The sequence below is a fragment of the Cupressus sempervirens genome, chromosome 1 (genome assembly GCF_028749045.1).
Source record: "Cupressus sempervirens isolate cs-2001-9-10 chromosome 1, ASM2874904v1, whole genome shotgun sequence".
NCBI classification, from domain to species: Eukaryota; Viridiplantae; Streptophyta; class Pinopsida; order Cupressales; family Cupressaceae; genus Cupressus; species Cupressus sempervirens.
In genome coordinates, this window is record NC_143118.1 from 619,574,286 (window position 1) to 619,597,360 (window position 23,075).

The 23,075-nt window shown below is 35.1% G+C and overlaps 1 protein-coding gene across 4 annotated transcripts in view; it reads left to right on the plus strand.

Moving 5' to 3' along the window:
- RRP41 (3'-5'-exoribonuclease family protein) overlaps nt 1-23,075 on the plus strand; it is a 196,411-nt gene that overhangs the window by 143,606 nt on the left and 29,730 nt on the right. For all 4 annotated transcript variants that reach the window (XM_089832721.1, XM_089832727.1, XM_089832736.1 and 1 more), the window contains one exon: nt 15,541-15,630. In XM_089832721.1, the coding sequence (XP_089688847.1) occupies nt 15,541-15,630 (90 nt within the window). The remainder of the gene's footprint in view (nt 1-15,540; nt 15,631-23,075) is intronic.

The window sequence follows — 23,075 nt, forward strand, 5'->3', positions numbered from 1 at the left end:
TGCAACAAAATGTGTGTTATGCTATGTACATGGTACTTCAGATTATGGTCTTCTTTACACAAGGAGTACTACTCAGCTCAGTGGATTCACTGATTCCAGTTGGGCCAGCTTAGTTGATGACAGGAAATCTACTTCTGGCTATGTGTTCAGTATCGGATCTATAGCAGTTCCTTGGACCAGTAAGAAGCAACAGGCACATGCACTCTCCTCTACAGAAGCATAATATAGAGGAGCTATCAAGGCAGCTTGTGAAGCAGTTTGGCTTTGTCAGATGCTTGCAAATATGCATATTCCTCAAGCAGGTCCAACTTCTTTGTTTTCAGACAATCAGGGAGTACTCAAACTTGCCAAGAATCCAGTGTTTCATGAATGAACCAAGCACATAGAGCTTCATTGCCATTACATCCGACAGTTAGTAGAAGATGGATCTATTCAGTTACTCCATGTCCCTACCTTAGAGCAAGCAATAGATATTTTCACAAAACCCCTTGGTCCTGACAAGTTTGTTAAATTCAGTGGATCTATTGGTGTAGTAAATAGATTGAGCATTAGAGGGGGTATTAGAATAATCTTTATGTTTCTTTTTAATGCTCACTATTGTATCTTATTACATCTTTGTAAATATTAGAATGTTTCTAATATTTAGGTGTAGTCTAGAATAGAATGCTTCTATTCTATTCGACTCTCCTCTTTGTATATATAGATCATTTTGATCTCTGGTTAATAAGTTAAGTATTCTGCCATTTACGTTTGTAAAATTACCATGACTACTGCACTATACCAATAGGTAGAATCATATGCCTTACCTTCCCTTACCAGCCCTCCATCATTGAATATATGTCTAGGAGCCTCCAACAAGGCTTGTAGTTGTAAGATAATCTCATCCTGGTGAAGGTGTTGCGATGTCCCTTTATCGTCTAGTGCAATAACAATTAATTTTGCTAGCCTATTTTATTCCCCTAGGCTAAAGCTAAATATATTCAAGGGAAAAAGACTCAACAAAGTAATAATTTTTTCTGTTGGATTTTAAATTTTGGAGCTTACGAGTGATTCATAGTTAACTATCATTATTTTGGTGGCTCCAATTTAATTCTAACGTGAAGATCCCTAATTCAACTTAAACAATTTAACTAGTTTTTCGCTGAAGTCAAAGTGCCTAAGTCGAAATATTAATTGGAGTGCTTAAGTTAAATACATTTTGCTTGGCCCATTTATTTTGCTTGGGTGGCATTATAATTTGGAGAAATAGATTTGAAATTTAAGGGGAATGTTGACGAGACGAGGAAAGACTTATTAAAGACAAAATATTGATGGTTTTGGCATTATCGAACTCCTTTTATTATTCACGGGAAGGGCTTTGAGTAGTGTTTCATGTCTTTTCAATCACTAGCCTTGCAAAATGAAGAGGATTCTCCTCAACTGCGAAATTATGACCAATTAGTGCTTTTTTTTTTTTTTTGAAAGCTGCCGTCTGCAATCTCATGCCTAGGAACCCATGCGATTGAAAGAAGCAACATATATATATATATATATATATATATATATATATATATATATATATTGATGAAGATTTTGCCATCATTCATTGAGATTATCACATGTCTTTCTAACCACTTGCTGGTTTGAGAGATATAAGACCATTGTTAAATATTAACCTAGGAATCAGTGTTGTCGGTAAAATCTATAATGTAGTCGATGGGTAGAATAGTATCCGAACGGGCGCAGGACGGTTTAGTCACCCCTTTGGAAAAGTATATGTACACTGTCTGGAAGGAACTTTGGATCATCATCACTGTAATCATCTTAATGATATTGTAAGCATTGGAGTGCATATTGTGTATATGAATAAAGTATCTATTTTGTGTTATATCTTGCTATACTACATGCGATAAGTATCCTTTTTACCATGTACAGTAAACATTTGGCACCGTTGCTAGCCGAACCTGGAACGAAGGAAGTGTTATGAATATTAATGCCTAATTTGCTTAATAAGGATAGGAACAAGATAAAAGATAAGGAAGAAATACACACAACACAAGAAGTTTTAATTTTAGCACAACGGGCGGAGCATAGACAGAAATTTCAGCAAATTGCCGATGGACACCGAGGGGGTGAAGGAGCACAGACGGAGGGAGTACATTTCCCTAGTAGATCGAGGAGTGCCAAGGGACTCAACATCGATTAAATTTGGTGGAAGAGACAAGGGAGGAATTCCTTAACTTGTATACACCAAGGGTAGAGAATTTGAATGGAAGGGAAGTAACTCACACAACTCAAAGTGCTGAAGGAGCACGATCGTGGAGTGAACTCTTCATTCCCGATACACTCGACGAACGGATACAGACAGAGAATCGAACAACTTCGCTTAAGGAAGTTATTTTCTCACCAGGTAATGCCATTGTCGGAAGCAGTGCGGTTGTGTAGAACAATGCGGGTACTTAGAACATTGCAGGTACTCAGAATAGTGTGGGTGCTCAAAACAACGCAGATACACAAGAAGTAGCACAGAATCAAAGGAAAGTAGCAAGGCAGGACCAAAGCAGAAATTGTCGAAGTTTAATGGTGATGGGACGATGAATCTGATCAAATACTGCAAGACATGTGAAACAATATGGACAAAAATGGTGTAATGGACGAGGATGATTGGGTCCGGTAGTTTCTAGTGACCTTGCGGGGTGTAGCAATTGATTGGTTTGCAGAGGCCGATCCTTAGAAATTGACTACATGGGCAGATGTCAGGAAGGAGTTCACTGCAGAGTTCTAACTGCTAAGAGACGATAACGAAATTGTAGCGGAAATATACAGCACAAAGCAAGGAAAGAACGAAACAATCCGTGCCTATGCAAGAAGATTGAAAGAGTTGGCGGGAAAGATGGAGAGCCAACTAGTTGACGGATTGAAGAAATGATGGGTTGTTGAAGGGCTACGACCGGTTCTAAAGAAGAAAATGAAGATTGTACCTCCGACATCATACACAGATGCGTATAATCAGGCGATGGATCTAGAGAGTGAACAGAAAACAAGCAAGAAAAAGAAGCAAAAATCGTCGGATTCAGACGATTCATCGTCCAAAAGTAGTAGCAATGATGAAGAATCAAGCAAGAAAGTTCGAGTGTTGCAGAAGGATATGCTACAGATGATGAAAGAATATAAAAATCTGAAAAAGAATCTTGACTCGGTGAAGGGGTAATTGTGGTGTACGGACTGTAAGGAGGAAGGCCACACAAAGGGCTTCTGCCCGAAAAAACAATTCTGTGATATCTGCCAGGTTGCAGAACATTCCATAAAGGAATGCCCGTTTAATATGAAGTCGAAAGGACACCAACAAGTGTTATTGACATAGGAAGTGTCCGCCAAAACAAACATGAACAACGATGCAAACTTAGGAGGATATTGCAACAATAAGCAACGTGGAAGGGGTGGTAATAAGAATAACAGTAATAACAACGAATGGCGGAGTTGGATATAGTACGACTCGAGTGATCAGCCGATGATACAGTGCCGTGCGTGCAACCTCTAGGGGCATTTCACCAAATATTGTACTATGAAAACACCATAGTTATGTAGATGGTGTGGTCCAGGAAACCACGAAGATTAAAAATGCCCGAAGTAGGGGGTAAATTTGTTAAGCATCGAAGCATGTGATGAGAAGATACTAGCCATTACACGTGATCAAGCCAAGAAGACAAAATACCCTGATGCAGAGGAAGAAAAGGAGAGATTGCAGGAAGCACGAACAGAGTTGGAAAGATAGATAAAAACGAGAAAGTTGTAAGTAAAAGACACTGCCGATTCCTTGAAGAGGAACCTGGTTGAACAAAACATGATAAGGCAGGTAATGCAAATAGAAGTTCCCATAAAATTAAATGACCTTCATACAATGCCTCAGTTACAGACGACGATTTTGAATATGACACCACTTCCGAAAGCAATAGAGGAAACAAGAAAGGACGGTAGTGGAATGACTGCAACGGACCCAATGCTACGAGCACCGACGATAGGAAGACATCCGATAGTAATAGAAATGGGTATCCTGGGAACCGTACTTATAGACACAATTGTGGACGGAGGGTCAAGCGTGAATGTGTTACCCGAGTATATATGGAAAAAGTTGGGACAACCTATGTTGTGGCCACCTATGTTGGGACAAAGTTACTTGCTATGGTGGATGATTTGGTGAAAGAGGCAATGTCGCTGATTCTACCTTGGGTGTGCTTGGGACTTCCTAAACTCCTTCAGACCTTTTAACTGGAGAGATTACAATGATTATTGAGGTGACACCTACTCATGGGAGGGGTCAATGTCCTTAGCATATTTGCTTGAGACATCAACCACATGGTAGAGACCAATTACGAATCGTGAACTGCAATGACCAGCTAGAGTACCAAGGATAAGATAATAACTGGAGGAATGTGATAGACCATACCGTAGTCAACAAATTGTATGATCGATTGCTCCACTACATCGTTGGATATGTAGGGACGTTGGGATTCAATCAACACTAATGTTGATAAAAGTAGAAATAATATATATATATTGAACTCATTGTAGTATCAATCAAGGGAGGCTCGAATATGAACAAGGCAATCGAGACAACGAAAACCATGGTATGGGGTAAGAATCAAGGATGAAATGACATGGCAAGGTAACACATATCATAACACAACACGTGGGGTACAAACTACCAAAAATAACCTAGCTAAGCGTAGAAGGACTTAGCCATGATAATCATTCTCGGACTTCAATGACGTCTCAAAAATATGATGTGCTCTATGTTGATCACCATGTTCGCCAAAGAGCATCCAATACCTTCAATACAAAAAAATTGGATGACCAGTTTCTATGATGCGCTTGATGACTTGTATCAGAAATTAGCAAGTATCTCTTGTAACGTTGATGTAGCGTAGTCTATTGTATATGGAGCGTGATTGAATTTTGCAATCATTGCCAAACCAAACAGTATACACTGGGCACATCGTAGTGCCAATACTTTTGAGACAAGCCTTTATTTGCGATTGTCCATATAATTAGATCAACTAGAACTCATTGTATTCTCTCCATATGTGATAGAGTGTCATATCACAAGTCATCGACAATGACACTGTATTTATGCCATTTATTATCATCCCTCCCTATTGCTACGTGGAGGCTATGAAATCATATCGGAAAAAAATGACATCCAACCCTATTTATTAGTCGATGGGGCAATACACTATCATGAATGGGAAACATTAATATAGTTCCTTTCTCTCTCATGACAACATTGAGAAGCAATAAGCATACTATTAAGTTGCTAATAGTGTAGCAAGAGAGGGTTCAAACTCATTGCATCAATTGTGATATTAGATAAACTAATCAAGTAACAACTTTCCGTCAATAACATTATTCCTTGAAGACATAAACAAGGTTTACAACTTCTTACATAGTCAAACATATGATAATTGAATGGTAATACATAAAGTCTTGATCTTCCAAAACACATTAGTGATTTGTTTAATGACAATAATTAGCAAGTATTTGGAGTGGAATTTTTTGATGTATCAAGTATCAATGCCAAATTATTAAGTTGGAGCGACTATAAAAGATGGGCCAACTATGGACTATCAGAAGGGGTGGAATATTTTAAGGAAGAGGAGAAGTTGTATATGTGATTTTGAATGGAAGACATTGCCAACTTCTAACTGCAGTAGTACAAAAGTTGTTTATTTATCTCTCCTCCTCAATGTTAGGAAGTACAATTTTGTTGACACATATCCTTCCTTCCTGATTGATGCAGTAAGTTTCAACAGATTGCATAGATGGTAGAATTCATTAGGACAATGACTCAGTTTTGTAAAATGATAAATGCGTCCTTAATAGCCAGTAAATAGTATTGAGCACAATGATGAGTTGTTCGACTAATGGGCATGTGATGTTCTCAAAGAAACAAAATAAACACTTAAAGTACATCAACAACATTAATAAAGTGTTATTATAAGAAATGTGGTTGAAAGCTCAACCTGATCGCTTCTATTGCAATCTCCCATAGTACAAACATACTAAGGTTCCAAGATCTATTAAACAAAAGGAAGTTTGCCATATTTGATGTGATGCAAAATTGTTGAATGATATAAAAGTGGGAATTTTACATTGTGGGGGGAATAATAAACAATGTTCCTTTTCCACTATTTGACAAATGCTTACATAGAGGCAATTTTCTGATTTGATGCATAAGGCCAATCTTTATTGGAGCAACTTGTATCAAGGATGTTGATGTGCAGATAAGTATTCTTTTCTTTTACATTTATCTACTTATTGTAGTCTCTCTCCTAATTGTAATTCTATACATGCTATACGATTGCCTTGATCTTTTTTTTTTTCCCTTTATGTGTAGGGATGATCTTACAGGAAAAGCAGGTTGGTACTCACATGCTACCAAATATTGTGCAGACTCAATCTTATGGTAGTAACTCGAAAGAAGTTATGATCTATAATTTATTGGTCATTTGATGATTTGGCAGGTTAAAGTGAGGCTCAAGAAGCAAATATCTTTGATGATTGAGATTATGAGTATCCTTTCATATCAAGAGGGAGTTCAATACTTCATCAAAGACAACTTTATACAAGAAGCTCAGAAGATTGATACTTAGACAAAGTCTAACGTACATGTGTATGACTACATGATTGTGATGGGCCTGATCATGTGTACATCACAAGGATGTAATAACTTGTCACCTGAAGGTTGAAAGATTAATATCAGATTCAGGGAGAGTCTGATAGGCATCCTTGGGTGGAGAGAGTCTCAAAGGGAGTAAGTGTAGGACCTGACTTCGCAAGATCATTGTTCAGAGGGAGAATTTTTGAGGTGCAATCCTTTGTGAATGATATCTTCTCTATGAGGAAGAAGTTCTAAGTGAAATTCATTGCAATACATTCTTCTCTGTGAGAGAGAATTGAGGAAAGTCCTTGTACCACCCTCTAACTTGGTTCATGGTGGTTACTATTTTGCATATGATATGTAATGAAAGATGACGATCTTTCATTGACATATATAAATAGAAGGTAACCATTGTAAGGTGATGATTTTATAAATGGTAGACATGTTATCATAACAAACTTTATTTAGTTGTCCTAGAGTGCTAGAGTCATGATAACGAACGTATCATGATCATACATCATTAAGTTGTTGTTCCGAAGTGCCAAAGATCATGATACTTGTCATGATAGAGACCATGACATTGTGATTTCTTGTTAAGTTGTTGCTCTGGAGTGCCGGAAATCAGATAACTCATATCTTTCTAGGATGTAACATATTCTTTTGGTAGGCGTCAAGGATTTGATGCCAGTGCACATACCAAAAGAATATATGTATGATGAATATCATTTGATTGATATTTCTTGTTGAATCATACTTGGATTATATTGAAAGATAACATCTAAGTTGATAGATTTATGTTGATATCCTTAAATATGCCATTCTAGGAATATCACACTGAGATGATATCTCTTCATATATTTAAGAGCATAATGTGTTCTACAAATCCTCCCTAGCTAAGAGGGAGTGTTAAGGTTGTAGCTACAGTTGGATTGACTCGATTTGAGATACATTATTGTTATTGATAAATCATCATTTCGAATATATACTTATTCATGTTGAATTTTATATATATATTGTTATACATATTATTTGTTGTTGTTGATATATTATTATTAATTAAATGATGATTAAACCATAGAGACATGTCTCTTCTTGAGAAATGTCTCCTCTCATATTTATATGAGATTCAAATCTGCATTTGGAACACACCAATTACATGGCAGTGTTATTACTTTTGCAGGAAATATGATCCATGGAAATTAACATATAAAGCCAGTTGTACATATGATCATAGCGAAGGTGTCTACATGGTGGATGGATGTCTTGATGAGTGCCAAGCTCCATTTATCAATATATCAACTCTAAACTATATGAGATTGCAGATTATATTGAAATACAAGTTATGCTTTTCCTTCCTTGCCAATTTATTTACATTTTTAAATATTTGGATATCACAGGATATTACCTATAATATGATTTTCTTGACCTAAAAACTCATTTAATAAGGGAGGTTTGCTCTGACTGGATCATAGGAAATTATAATAAAACATACACAGGGATACATTTATATGAAAAATAGAAAGGGATCCAAAAAACTAAAGTGTAAGAACAAATGTTTAACAAGCTTACAAAGCAAGAGAAAAACAGAATGCAACCTGTTTGTGGTTGTGTCCAGAGCTTGTAGATGTGCCATTACCCAAAATCGAAACAAATAGGTGTCCATTTGGCTTCTGATGAATATAGAAGTTTTTGGGGAATTCTGTTTTCAGTAGAAATCTGTAAAGAGGGGCTTGTATTGGTTTATAAATCTTGGGAGGAATTTCATAGAGGAAGGAATGAAGATTCAAAGAGTGTTGAAAAAGGTAGAGACAATTGTACTGCCAGAGCAGCTTGTATGCAAGCATCCTTTTGTACTTGGTGAATTGTTGTTATTAATAGAAGCAGTATGGTGTTTTTCCACCACCATCTGCTATGGTTTTCTCTTTTGTGGGGTTTCTAGGACAAGTTGTTGAGTCTGCAAAATTCATTAATTTTATTTCCAGTATGTATATTTTTTATGTGCTCAACAATTCATCCACTCTAACAACTATTTTATGATTTACAAGTGGCATAGTAAGCATAATTTCTCGAGTCTATGTATGAGTCATTTTACTTGTAGCATGTATATTTATTAAGTTGTTCAACAATTTGTTCCCTATATCAAGTATCATTTGAATTACAAGCAGTACAGTACATTAGCATTTAATTCTTGATTTTGAGGTTCTCAATTCAAGTGTTTAGAGACAACTTTTACTGATAGTGACATAGGAAATTTTCAATATTAGTCATGGAATGAAGATCTCCTATGACCTCTACTCATCATCTCAGTTTACCTTCTATTGCACAAAGACATCATGTGAGCTTCTGTCAACTCAAGGAGGTCGGTTTCCAAGATTTTCAAATTTTATTAAAGTTGTTGTAATGACATCAGGTTTAGACCATTCAGTGATGACTCAACAGTTCTGGTTAAACTTCTACAAGAAGCTGAGGCAACTGTTTAAACAAATCAAAGTGTACCAAAAATGAAAGTATATAAAGGATTGAAGAAAAGGAGAAATCCTTCACACAGAAGGCAATTAACAAGCAATAATGAAAAGGAAAATCTTAAAGAGAGTAAAATATCCACCAACCCACATGGCTGTTAACAGGAAGAAATCCTTAATTCCACAACACGAGCTGAATATAAGTCAACTCATGGGAAATTCTTTGTTTTATGATTCAAGACGTGATATTAACTCTTGCCTATATTATACAGGTCCCCTTGCTTATGCTCATTTGATCACTGGTGCCGATTTGGGTCCCAAAGATGAAAGACTCTCCCCTTCACTTATCCCTACTCCCACCAGGTTTGGTATCAACTCTTGATACCTGAATATCATTTGGCAACCTTACCTTGCCTCTCTCCCGTGTGTAAATAATCTGCTAATTCTATGCTTTTGATCAGACTATCAGCAATCTTTATGTGGTGAATACTGAACTTCTCAAATTCTGATGCAAGGAGGAATGATCAACCTTTGATCTGATCTGAAATGGGAGTATCTCTGCAATATATATTTGCTGGATATTGTTGCTTGAAGGAGCAGACTGAAATGTAATTGTGTGTCCTCAAAACTACAACAATAACCTCCTTAAATATCAACACTAAAGGGTATGCCCCTCAAAGGGACATGTCCCTTCCTAAGTTAGCATTTATAACCTATTTGAGGAGTTGGCGATCTGCAAGGAAAGTCATAACAATTACTAACACACACAATGTGTTAGATTAGTTAACTATTATCAAACAACTTCTAAGAAGTTGCTGGTTCTGAAGAAGAGTATATAATCCAATGCAAAACTTATGATATTTAAGGTAAGAAGGTCAAGTGTGGTTTGCACTTTCAGACCTGTAGATTATCAGGTTACATACTTAACACTCCCTCTTAACTTGATAATCATACATAGAGATATTATATCTAGCACCATCAATAGAGATGAATAAGCAAGAATTTATACTCTATATCTATTTGAATCTTCTTAGCATTTGGTATCATAGAACACATGATACAATGTCATATTACTAAACTTGTGAGATGACAAATCATTGCTACTAGTGACAAGATACAGGATAAATTTGAAGAGTAATTTACTTTCTTCATTTATCCAAGTTGCGGCTCATAGATACTAGTATTTCTATATCACAACCTGATCTAGAGTTTAAGATCTACCAGAAAATAGGATAAATCTGGAGAATACAAAAATTCTTTCTTTATCCAAATTGTGAGTCAAAGACGTAGCAATATCTACATCACAATATGATCTTGAACTCATCTAGATCTTACAGTAAAACTCTACTGTTTAGTACATTATCTAATAGATCGTCACCTCTTATAATGTCTTTTATACAAGTGTTCATTATCATAGAGATCGTCACCTCTTTAAATAATGAATACAAATGGTGGTGCCCATAACAGTCAATAGCCTGACAAAATAAAATTATTTTATTAAAAATTTAAAGAGTACAAATGAATTACAACTCAACCATACCAAGTCTCCTCCTGAAGTGTTCTATCTTCACTCTAGATAGAGGTTTGATGAGTATGTTTGCTGTTTGATCTGCAGTGCAAATGTATTCTAATTTTACAGAATTCCTGTCTACCATATCTCTTACATAATGGTAAGGAATTTCAATATGTTTGGACCTGTCATGAAAAATTGGATTAACTTAAAGTTTGATGGAACTCTGATTATCACAATGAATAATCATAGGATTCATGACTTGTCCAAATAATCCCACAAATAGCTTCCTTAGCCAGATTGCTTCTCGAGAGACCATTGTTGTTGCAATGTATTCGGCTTCTGTGGAGTGCTGTGCTATTGAAGATTGTTTTCTGCATATCCAAGATATCATTGCTGATTCTAAAATGAAACAACATCTTGAAGTACTTTTTTAGTCTTTAACATTTCTACCCCAATCTGAATCAGTGAATCCATGTAAGTCTAAGCCAACTTTCTCGTATTTGAGTCCAAAATTAAGAGTGCCTTGTAAGTATCTCATAATGTGTTTAACTTCAACTAGGTGAATCTCCTTTGGTTCATACATAAACTGACATAAGGCATTAATAGCATAGCAAATATCCGGTCTTGTATTTACTAAGTACATAAGGGACCCAATCATCTGTCTGTAGAGAGTGGAATCTATGGAAGGTGATTTTGCTGCTGCTTTCTTAAGTTTGTGTATGTTAGTCTCCATTCAAGAAGACATATGCTTGCAATTCCACATTCCAAATTTCTTCAAAATTTTTGATGTATACTTCCCTTGATTAAGTATGATACTATCAGAATTTTGCTGCACTTCCAGTCCCTAGGAAGTAATGAAGGAGTCCCAAATCTTTCATCTCAAATTCTCTAGTTAGATCTTTGTTGCATTAATCTATGAGATGATCATCACCTATTATTAATAAATCATCAACATATAGTATCAGAATTACCATATCATCTTTATCTCTTTTATAAGATAAATTTTGATCGGCTTCATTCTTGGAGAATCCTATGCTGGTGAGATACTTATCAATTCTTTCATACTAGGCCCTGGGAGCTTGTTTAAGCCCATAGAGAGCTTTCTTGAGCTTGCAAACAAAAGTGTTAGGATCATGAGTTTCAAATCCTTTAGGTTGCTCCAGATATACTTCTTTTGTAATCTTTCCATTTAGGAATGCTGTTTTTACATCCATTTGATGTACTTTCCATCCTTTCGATGCTGCAATTGCTAAGATTGCTCTTACGGAGGTATATCTGGCAACAGGAGCAAAGGTTTCTTCATAATCAATCCCTTCCTTCTGAGAAAATCCTCTGGCTATAAATCTAGCTTTATACTTTTCAATGCTACCATCAGTAACATGCTTTATTTTAAATATCCATTTGGAAGAAACAACAGATTTTCCTTTAGGTCTTGGAACAATTTCCTAAACATCATTTTTCATATTAGATTGGTATCCTTCTGTCATAGCTTCTTTCCAAGCTATATGTTTGATAGCATTAGAAGGATTGGTTGGTTCTGTTTTGGATAAATCACTCATGTTTGCTTAATTAGAGAATCTTTTAGGTTTTTTGCTTTCTCTGACTATTCTAGAAGGTGCAACAAAGTCTTGAGCTGCTTAGACTGTTTTAATGGCGCAAAGTGGTCTTTACTTTGAATTTTGATTTTTTTCAAGATTCATATTTTGAATTTCATCTAAGTTCTCCCTCTGGGACCCAGATTCACTATTTCTTTTAGAACTAGATAAAGGAGAAGATTTTTCAGAACTTAGGGCTCTTTTGAATGCAAGATCTTCTTCAAAAATCACATCCCTACTAAGTTCAATACTTTTCTGTCTAGGTATGAAAATCCTATATGCCTTAGATGTTTCACTATACCTTACAAAAATACCTTTCCTCCTAGAGGGTTCTAACTTGGTATTCTTTTATTTTGGAACATGGATATATACAGGGCACCCAAAAATCCTAAGATGACTTATATTAAGGTTGACCTCAGTAAATACATCTTTAGGAGTTTTATCTCTAAGGTAAGAATGAGGGCTTCTGTTTTGAATATATACAGCAGTACAAGAGGCTTCTGCCCAAAGGTAATACTCTAGATTTTGATAAAAAGTTATAGCTCTAGCAGCTTCTATAATTGTTCTCTTCTTTCTTTCTGCTACCCCATTTTGTTCTGGATTATAAGGAACACTGTACTCCCTAATAATCCCTGATTCTTTACAAAACCTTTTAAACAAGTTTGAGGTATATTCTCCTGCATTATCAATTCTAAGGGTTTTAATTTTGTGTCCTGAAAGGTTTTCAATTAATTTTTTAAATTCTTTAAATCTCTTTAGGATTTTTTCTAAGTCTCTGCATTTTAAGAAGTAAATCCATGTTTTCCTAGAGAAGTCATCTATGAACAAAATATAATACCAAAATCCTCCAAGAGAAGGAATAGACATAGGCCTACATAAATCTGAATGAATTAATTCCAAAACATTATTTGTTTTCCTAGTGCTATCATGAAATGGACTTCTGGTGTTCTTAACCAGAGCACACCCTTTGCATATGCTTGAGTGGTCTTTCTTTAGTTTAGGTAATCTAGTAACCATCTTCTCCATAGTTGATAAGGTTTTGAAATTTAGATGCCCTAATCTTCTGTGCCATATTTTATTTATGTTTGTAACTTCATGAACTAAGGCTTGAATAGGTCGACTAGATTCTGTATTCAATTCATACAATTATCCTTTTCTCTGACCAATCAACTTCACTTTCTTGATTGAGGAGTTCTTTGCCCAAGTTAATACTTTGCCATCCACGAATGCAATATTATGCCCATCATCTTCAAGCGTTGTAATTGAGATTAGATTTGTTTTAATTCTTGGTACGTAGAGTATACCTTTGAGAAGAAGAGCATTTCCTGATTTTAGTTTCAAGGTGCAATTTCCAATTCCTTCAACGAAATGTGCTGAATTATCACCAATGGTAACTTCACTGTTAACCTTTTCTAATAGAGAGTCTAGTGTTTCTTTGTATCCTATTATATGTCTAGAAGATCCACTATCAATTACCCATGCTTTATTTAAAATTTCATTTGATAATGAGGAGTACAATACACGATTCTCAGGATCATAGGTATCTTCTTCCCTAGTAACATTTGTACAGTTTGCTTGTTGTTTAGAACTTTTAGGACAATTAGATTTGTAGTGTCCAAATTTTTCACATTTGAAACACTTTATTTTAGATAGATCTTTCTTGGGTTCCCCATTCTTTTGATTCCCCTTTTTCTTTTTGAAATGCTTCTTTTTGCCCTTATATGAGTTTGTATTAAGAATATGAAGTTCTTCATCTTCTGTATTCAATGTCCCTCCTTTCTTTAGTTTTCTGGATTCTTCTTGAAGATAATCGTTCTTAAGTCTGTTGAAATCAGGAAGATTATCTTTGGCACTTATTCCTTGTGCAAAAGTCTTCGATGAATCCGGTAATCCATCTATAGCCATTAGTCTTAATTCTGTATCACTAATAATGGTTCCTATACTTGACAGTTTATCTCTAATGTCGACAACCCTTAGGAAGTAAGAATTCGTTGATTCTCCTTTCTTTATCTAAATGTGATTTAGTTGCCTTTTCAGTGCTAGAACCCTAGTTGCATTGTTGATCTCATATGCATTTCGTATTGCATTCATCATATCAAATGCAATTTGATGTTTTGTAAGCATGGGTGCGCTACCATTTTTTACTCTGTCTAATATGGTTTGAATTGCTTTCCTATTTCCTTTGCTCCAGATGGATTTATGAGGTTCAACTGGTGGTTGTTTGGATGCTTTATCAACGAATTGTCTTACATCATTCTCTTCAAGAATCATCATGATTCTGAATTTCCAGGCTTCAAGGTGTTCTTTCCCATCAAACCTGTCCTCGGGTCTGATTGTGTATGCCATTGAAGATAGGAGATAGTTGCTAGATATATATGAAGTTTGATAACTGAATTTTGCAGAGCCTAGGTTCGACTACTGGAGCTCTAATACCATGTAAATAATCTGCTAATTCTATGCTTTTGATCAGAGTTATCAACAATCTTTATGTGGTGAATACTGAACTTCTCAAATTCTGATGCAAGGAGGAATGATTTACCTTTGATCTGATCTGAAATGGGAGTATCTCTGCTATATATATTTGCTGGATATTGTTGCTTGAAGGAGCAGACTGAAATGTAATTGTGTGTCCTCAAAACTACAATAATAACCTTCTTAAATATCAACACTAAAGGATATGTCCCTCAAAGGGACATGTCCGACATGTCCTTTCCTAAGTCAGCATTTATAACCTACTAGAAGTTGGCAATCCGCAAGGAAAGTCATAACAATCACTAACACACACAATGTGTTAGATTAGTTAACTTTTATCAAACAACTCCTAAGAAGTTGCTGGCTCTCAAGAAGAGTATATAATCCAATGCAGCACTTATGATATTTATGGTAAGAAGGTCAAGTGCGGTCTGCACTTTCAGACCTGTAGATTATCAGGTTACATATTTAACACCATGGGCATTCATCTTCTCTGCATTTTCATCATGTAACATTTATTCGAACTCCCCTTCATTTCCTTACAGAAAATAATAGATGTAAGCTATTTCAGAATTTCTTATGTCAGAGAAGACACAGTTGAAACTTGAAACATCAGGGTCCTGCATAAAGATAATCTAATATGAATTCAATCATTTCATATCATCATTAAGCTTTGTGAAGTTATCTGGCACTGATCATTGTCCTTTTTTAAAATTATGAATATATAATTGAACACAATAAAGGAACCTTATTATTTAGGGAAGTTTGCTAACTGTAGTGAATTGCTTTATGAGATTAGCTCATCATTGTTGGAGCAACGCTTATCAGCTTATCATTTGTTGGAACACATTTTTGACACAGATGGATGCAAAGCTACCAATGGACATATTTGAGAGTGTAATGCAACTAGCAATTGAAGGTTGCAAAGCAATAGTTCGTTACATTCAAGAGGTAAGCATCTCATTCTAGATTTTGATGAAGTATGAAGATCTTTATGGTCTCTAGAAGAGTTGTTGGAATTAGAACATGCTAACACTTGACATTTCTCATGGACTATGTTTCCCAAAAACTTCAAACTTTAAGGTAGTTCTTAGTCTGGCTTAAGTACCCATGGAAAATAATTTAGCATATTCTGGATGTTTTATCCTCAAGATATATAGCTTGCTGCACTTTTTCTTTTGTACAGCTTCAGTTGGTCTCATGCTAAAGGCATCTATACTTGATAATAGAGTTTGCATGTTTGGGCCCTGATGGGGGTAGTATTTTTCACTTCAAAGCAGATAAATGTAAATGGAAAAAACCATATCTTTTTTGATGCTTGCATAGGGTGGATCATACACCAAATCATCTAAACATTTCCCTTAAGTTTTACCTTTTTAAATAATATTAAGGTCATTAAGTAGTAGAAATCAGAATTAGCTTATTTATCATTTGACATCTTCCAAAGCATAGATCATCATTTTCACAGTTCTGAACATTGGTATTATGATTTATCACACACTCATAAAATCCACTTTTCTTGGGGGTGGGCTGCTTATGGATTCAAGGGAAAGTGCTACCAGTAGTTGAAACTTGAGATTGACACTAGTTGTCTTTCCTACCTGAGGAGTTTTTCATAGTTAAATTCTTTTTGAAATTTTTATATGAATTCAATATAATTATCAAGGGAAAGTGCTACCAGGAGTTTAGACTTGAGATGACAGTAGTTGTCTTTTCTACCAGAGGTGTTTTTTCATAGTTAAATTGTTTGTGAATTTTTTATATGAAACCAATATAATTATATGTCCGTGATTTTAAAATGTTCTTTTCATCCTTTCAATCCAATAATTTTAATTTATGTTACCATGGTTGTGCTTGTAACTGCTGCTTCAGAAACATGATTTTTGGAGATGACAATAAGATTGAAATAACCTGTTTCAACAAGGGTGTGTATGCTCACAAGAAATTGTTCAGTTTGTGCAGCATATATGCTATTTTTTCTGTTTGAGTAACAGACAAACAGCAGAGGGATGTTAAGATCTATATAGAGAATTTTGTTACGTCCTACATTTTTTCTGTGTATTATAATAAGATATGTCAATTAAGGCATTGGAGGACATTATTTGTCCTTCAGAGTTGTCTTCTTGAGTATGGAAAAATCCCCCTATTAAGACACTTTGCTTTTGAGGCATGTACTGAGTTCTAAACTTAACCTTTTTTCTACGGTACATGTCTTCAGGTTCTAAAACCAGTGATGTGAGCATATGCACAATATTTATTTCTAGAAGATCTTACTTGTAGGATCATTATTTGTCAAGGTGAACATAATGGAATTCTGGACCAGAATTAATGATTTGAAATTTAGATGTCATAATTAGTTGTTCCACATTATAGTTACAAATTTTCCACGACAATTTTTCTAAATGATATACTTCAAGAAGAGGTCAGGGAAGTCATGATCAGAGCTAGCATATCACTTGATGGATAGTTATCTTATAAAATGAAGTCTAATCAGATTTTAGGACGTGTTATAAAAGAGGAATCTCAACTTATTTTGCATGAGGATCTAGCAGGTTGATGTATGAGTCTTCATACCACTACAAGGAAGATTTTCCTTCATTGATCTATTGATCCATTTCTGTGCAACACTCAAGAATGGTTCTTATCTCGTGCATTGGCTAGAAAATACAGAAGTCCTTGAAAGAATTTATGCCACTACTTCTTCCAAGTCAAGTCCTAAGGTGTAAATATGTTTTCTAACAACAGATTATACTGAGAGGTGAGCTCCAAGGGTGTTGCCAAGTTTTAATAGAATCTATTATGATTAATTTGGATGCACATTGTTTTTGACGTGTGATTGCAAAAGAAAATATATTAATGCGCTCCTGCAACAATTCCTTTGAGATAAAAATCATACAAGCACTTTGAAGTCATTGTTAAAGAGAAAATGGCGAAGCCGAGGATGCATATGAGATCCATGCCCAACAACAAGGAAGTTTTACAACATCAGATTGGGAGCAGAGGTGTCTTCTTGTGCTGCTGTCATATTGAATCACTTGCATGATTACTATAGGGCATGCGTCAATACCTTTAGGAATTAATCAACGATCAATAATAATTCCAACCACTTTCACCAATTTAAAACTTTTTATCCAAACAACTTCAAATGCTGCAATCGACAATTATGCACATAACACAAGAACACAAGATTTACGTGGAAATTCAATGCGGGAGAAAAAGCATGAAAAATAATTGCTTTATATATAAACTAGTCCTTTTACAAATTGGTTTGTAGACTCCAATGTACTAGAGGTCCCAACCCCTATGTTTATGAGCACCAACTCACATACTTCGCAGGCTCCGACCTATTGGAAGCACCAATCCCCACTGCTGTCTTCGTGATCAACAGCTCACTACACACAAACTGTTTTTCCACCTTGTTAATGTTGCTTGCTCAATTGATGATGGATAATTAAATTGCTTCTTTTTTATAGTTCTCTTTATGCCTTTGCTTCAAGTCTGCATATATGTTTCTTTATGTTTGCATATTCATTTCATTAATACATCTTGTATATCTGCCCCAATTTGAATGGTATTATTTGTACATACAAAATGCTTCTCTTATCTCATACATCCACTATATATATCAGTTAAATAAATCTATTTCAATATATACATATATATATCCTCTGTTTTTCTTTCGACGCTCTTTATTCCAACTTACTCTTACTTTTCACACATATTCTTTATTCTAACTTTCATACATATATCCTTTCCTTTTCTTTATTGCAGACTCTATCTTATTTATTACTTCATCACTTGACACACACCTTATTTTTATTTAGTCATATAAAAGTTCGTGACTTTTCAATGTGAATGGTCATGCCTCTTTAACATAAATTATATCTTCTCTCTATTTTAATCACACCTCTCTTTCTAATTAATTCCTTTATGTGGTGACTTTAATTGATAGAATGAAATTATGTTGCCGCTAATATTTATTTGTTTGGTTTGGACCTTCAATGACTCTAGGCAAGATCTTAATCCATGGTGATCTAACTTGGCATCCATAATGCTTTTAATCGCCTGATTCATCGGCAGACCTTTAATGTATTGCTTGAGTCCATTTTGTTTATCGAACCTCCCATATGCAAGTCATTGACAGCTCAAATAATTTATTCCTTATGCTGTTATTGGCTATTGTTTGTGTATCGATGATCTTCTTGCAACAGGCTCCATCAGCCATTGTATGACATGTTTCTAATTACACCTGCACCTTGCCATTCCCTGTATGCATAGTCATTGTATCCTTCCATTTTGGAATGGTCTGGATGTCGCTTGATTATAGACTGGACTTTTATTCAAACTTTTATTATCACTAATGACTCTTGCATCAGTTCTTGATCATGCAACAACTCCAACAGTCTACTCTTTTCAGCATTTCCGTTCCTCTTTTTTTATCTCAATACCTCACGTTATCATTGTGGTTTCCTCTGGATGCCGGCTTTCAAGACTTCAATTATTTTTCAAATACAACGATAATATGCATTGTCATCATTTTTATTTGGCGATCGCTGCTCTTCCACAAATTAGATATTTGATAAACCATCTTTGTTGTGAGGACTCCCAATGGCATGAGTTTGATTATCATATCGCTGTTCAGATTTTATCAGGCCTCTTATATGATGCTGTTGATGTTATATATATGCGCTGCCATACCAATCGTTGTCCACCATGATTCCTTGCTGACTTGGAAATTATATTGCTGAGTTTTATTATGGTTGAATCTGCAATTTTTGGTTCATGTATCTCTGCATTATATGTCATCTTTTCATTTCACACATGCACAGTATGACTTCCAACAGGAACAGTTACTGTTGCTTGCCTTCTTGCCTTCCCATACTTATTGCTGACTAGAAAATTTATTCTCGTCTTTCAGCCTGTTCGATACCCATTTCTGAGACTTCTGCAATACATTTCATTCTTTAAAACATGAAGCAGATATATTTGACTCTATCATTTTGCAATCTTCATCGAACACTGATATTAAAGCCGATTGTCATTTTATTATTTGTCAATGTTATTTGTAGATCATGATTTGCTCTGTTCATTTTATCTATTGAAGTTGTACCCTTTATAACACTTTCTGATGGAGCATATTGACTTGTCACTGTTTGCTATGTTTCTGATGGAGAGTTCTTTGTTATCATTCATATATATTTAGAATATATATGTCTTTGAGTCTTTTATCATTTTCTTCTTAATCTCTCTGTGTTTGGTCATCACTAACATATATTTTATAGCTTCGTTTTAACAATAAATTTGTAGGTACAAATGTCTGGTCACTGTTTTTTTAATCAATAATTCAACTTCCTTTCTTACTTCATGCGCTTCTGTGCTTATGGTCGTTTGACTTGGTAGATATATAGCTGCTAATATATCAATCCCCTTTTTGATAGTTGCTTCATTGATGCAATCCCTTTGTGTGGTATATTATTATTGATATGTTCATACTTAATATGAATAGATAAATTAACTGTTGCAAATTTTTATCACCATCTGCACATCCATGAGAGCCTTGTCTTGCCTCTTGATATCAATGAAAAAATATATCTAACATATGTTGTTGTCTTGTCATCAGTGACAACCTCCTGATTGCCTTTGACATCAATGACAATATTTCCACTAGTGTATTGTGGAAACACACATGTAACACTCTATAGGGGGCAATTGATGAGAGTGATTAATGTGTAAAGTAATTTGCAGTGGAAGATGTAGAGGCTGGAGTGGACTATGTTTATGGGATTCACCATAAGGGATTTAATTATATTTTGATGGGGGATGGGATTTGGGTAGTGACGAGATAAATGTTAATCCATAAAGGAAAATTTCATGTGGGAGATAAACATTAGTTGATTAAGAAAATTGGTAAGTGTGGGGCAAAGGTTGATAGAAATAAGAAAAGGGGCATAGTAGGTAGAAAGTGAGGTAGGGATAGACTTGGGAAATAATGATGCCTTAAAATTCTATTAAAGGGATTAGAGTTGTTAGATGCTTGTGTGATACAATATCTCCATTTTTGTGCCTTCTTAAAAATTAAGTATTTTTAGAGATTAGCCTATTATCAGTGGTCCCTATAGGCTAATGTGGTGATTAGAGGGTCCTTTGAGGGTGATCCAGGGTTATTCAGCTGACTCTTTGGGTATCTATTTCAATTTTCTCCATCTCAGTGCATTAGATTATTTGTGGTTTGCCTTCAGTGGTCTTTTAGGTTCAGTGGTCTTTTAGGATCCGTTTATACACAATATTTTGAGTAAGTCACTTGGACTTTTATGTTCATACTATTTATTGTAAGTCATTTGGATGGGTAGAGGATAGTGCAATTATATCCGAAAATTTGGCATGAATAGTTATTGGTTTGAATTTTGGCATTTAATGGAGTTTAATGATTTAATTTGATCGATTAAAGTCTAATCTAGCATTGACTTTAATTGAATTAATTAAATTAAATATCTTTATGCTTAAAGGGAGATAAGGTGTTAAGTGTACATTTAACAAATGAATTGTAAAGTTTCTTGCCAAATTTCAAATTCGTGGCAGACTAATGCACAATTTTATTGCAGGTATGATCACTATTGACAAAGGATAGATTCACTCTAGAATTTGTAGAAGTTAGTACATAGATAATATAATATTCTTGAACTCAGAATGTTCTTCGATTGTTTGATGTGCTTACATTAATTGGTTTCGATGCCTTGTTTACTCGGGCGGATCAAGTATACATATCATACGAAAGGTTGTGTTGGTGAATGGTCATGTCTTTGAATGGTGTAATAACCCCAATAGGTTATAACTTCTTCAAACACCAAAAATCTTTATATTTCAGTTGTTTGACATTTCGTCAAACACTTTGCAAGCAAGCTCTGATACCACTGTAATGACCCTCCTCAAATCTGCCTCAAAAATGCTGATGAAAGCTCAAGGAATTTCATCAAACAATTCACATGCAAGGGACGTATGACTGATATAGTATTTCAGCTAGCTTCAAATGACTTTTTCTTCAATTTGCATCAATGAGAATCTTGTGCTAGAAGACTACAATGGACTACACAATGACCTAACATGAGTGTGCTACTAATTTTGACAATATTCAGTGCATATATATGATCTAAGCATGAGAAATGAACACCTACAGTCAACTGGCATTTTTACAAACAGTTGGTATGCAAACTAACTAGCTGATAAATAATGATATTAAATTGCTTAAATGACACCAGCAACTATTATCTTCTTAATTGCAATGAAAATTACAATGCTCATGAAATATGGCCAAGACTTTGGCATTTATATGGATTACACAATAATAATGCTGGTATAATGCACACTTACAGCTGAAAAACTTATAACACCCTAAAAAACAATACTAACAAAAGAACCTGGTTGTAGATGGCTATAATAATTTCCTTCAATGCTGCCCTTTTTGCTTTGCTTTTTTGGAAACTGCTTTTTCGGCCTGCCTTTTCGGTTCTGCTTTTTCAGACTGTTTTTTCGTACCCGCTTTTTTCAGCTTGCTTTTTCGATTCCGCTTTTTTTGGACTGCTTTTTCGTACCCGCTTTTTCAGCCCGCTTTTTCGGTTCCTCTTTTTTCGGACTACTTTTTCAGCCCGCTTTTTCGGTTCTGCTTTTTCGGACTACTACTATGTTGAATCTCAACACCATATCTTTCAATGGTGTCAAGATTTCCAGCTTGAAGGGATTTCGTCCTCCAAACTATTGAGACATAATCTCCCGCAAATTTCCCAATTTCTTTGATATTTCCAACCATACTTAAAAGAAGCTCTTTCCTTTCTTTTATAGTGTTTTCACAAGAGCTCAATCCTTCGTTTTCTCAATGTGGGATAAAACATCACTCCCTTTATGTAACTTATGTCTCCAATGTGTTATAGAATAAAGAGGACTCTTTTAATTTAAATATTTCCCACAAACTATAGTCTATGCATTAATAAAGTTAAATATTTAAGGTTAACTTTATAAAATAGCTTTATCAATGCATAACAAATCTTATCAATGATAAACAAGTCTTCTTGCCGATTTTAAACAATTACCATCGACATACCACTGCCACTAGATGTCCGACCATATCCAAGATGACTTACTATAAATAGTAAGTATGCCCAAAGTTGCCTCAAAACCCCTCAAAAAGACTTGCAACTGAAACTATCTAGGCCAAATGGCCTCTAAGCCCCTTTAATGTCCTGGTTAGCCTACGGGACTGTGGGGAAATAGGCTAACGACAACATAATGCTATGAATGCTAAAAAGGGGACATTACAGTCCGCCCTTCCCAAAATTGCTTGTCCCCAAGCAATGGTCGAACAACAACCCAATCAATCCACCTGGATCCCAAATGTAGTCATG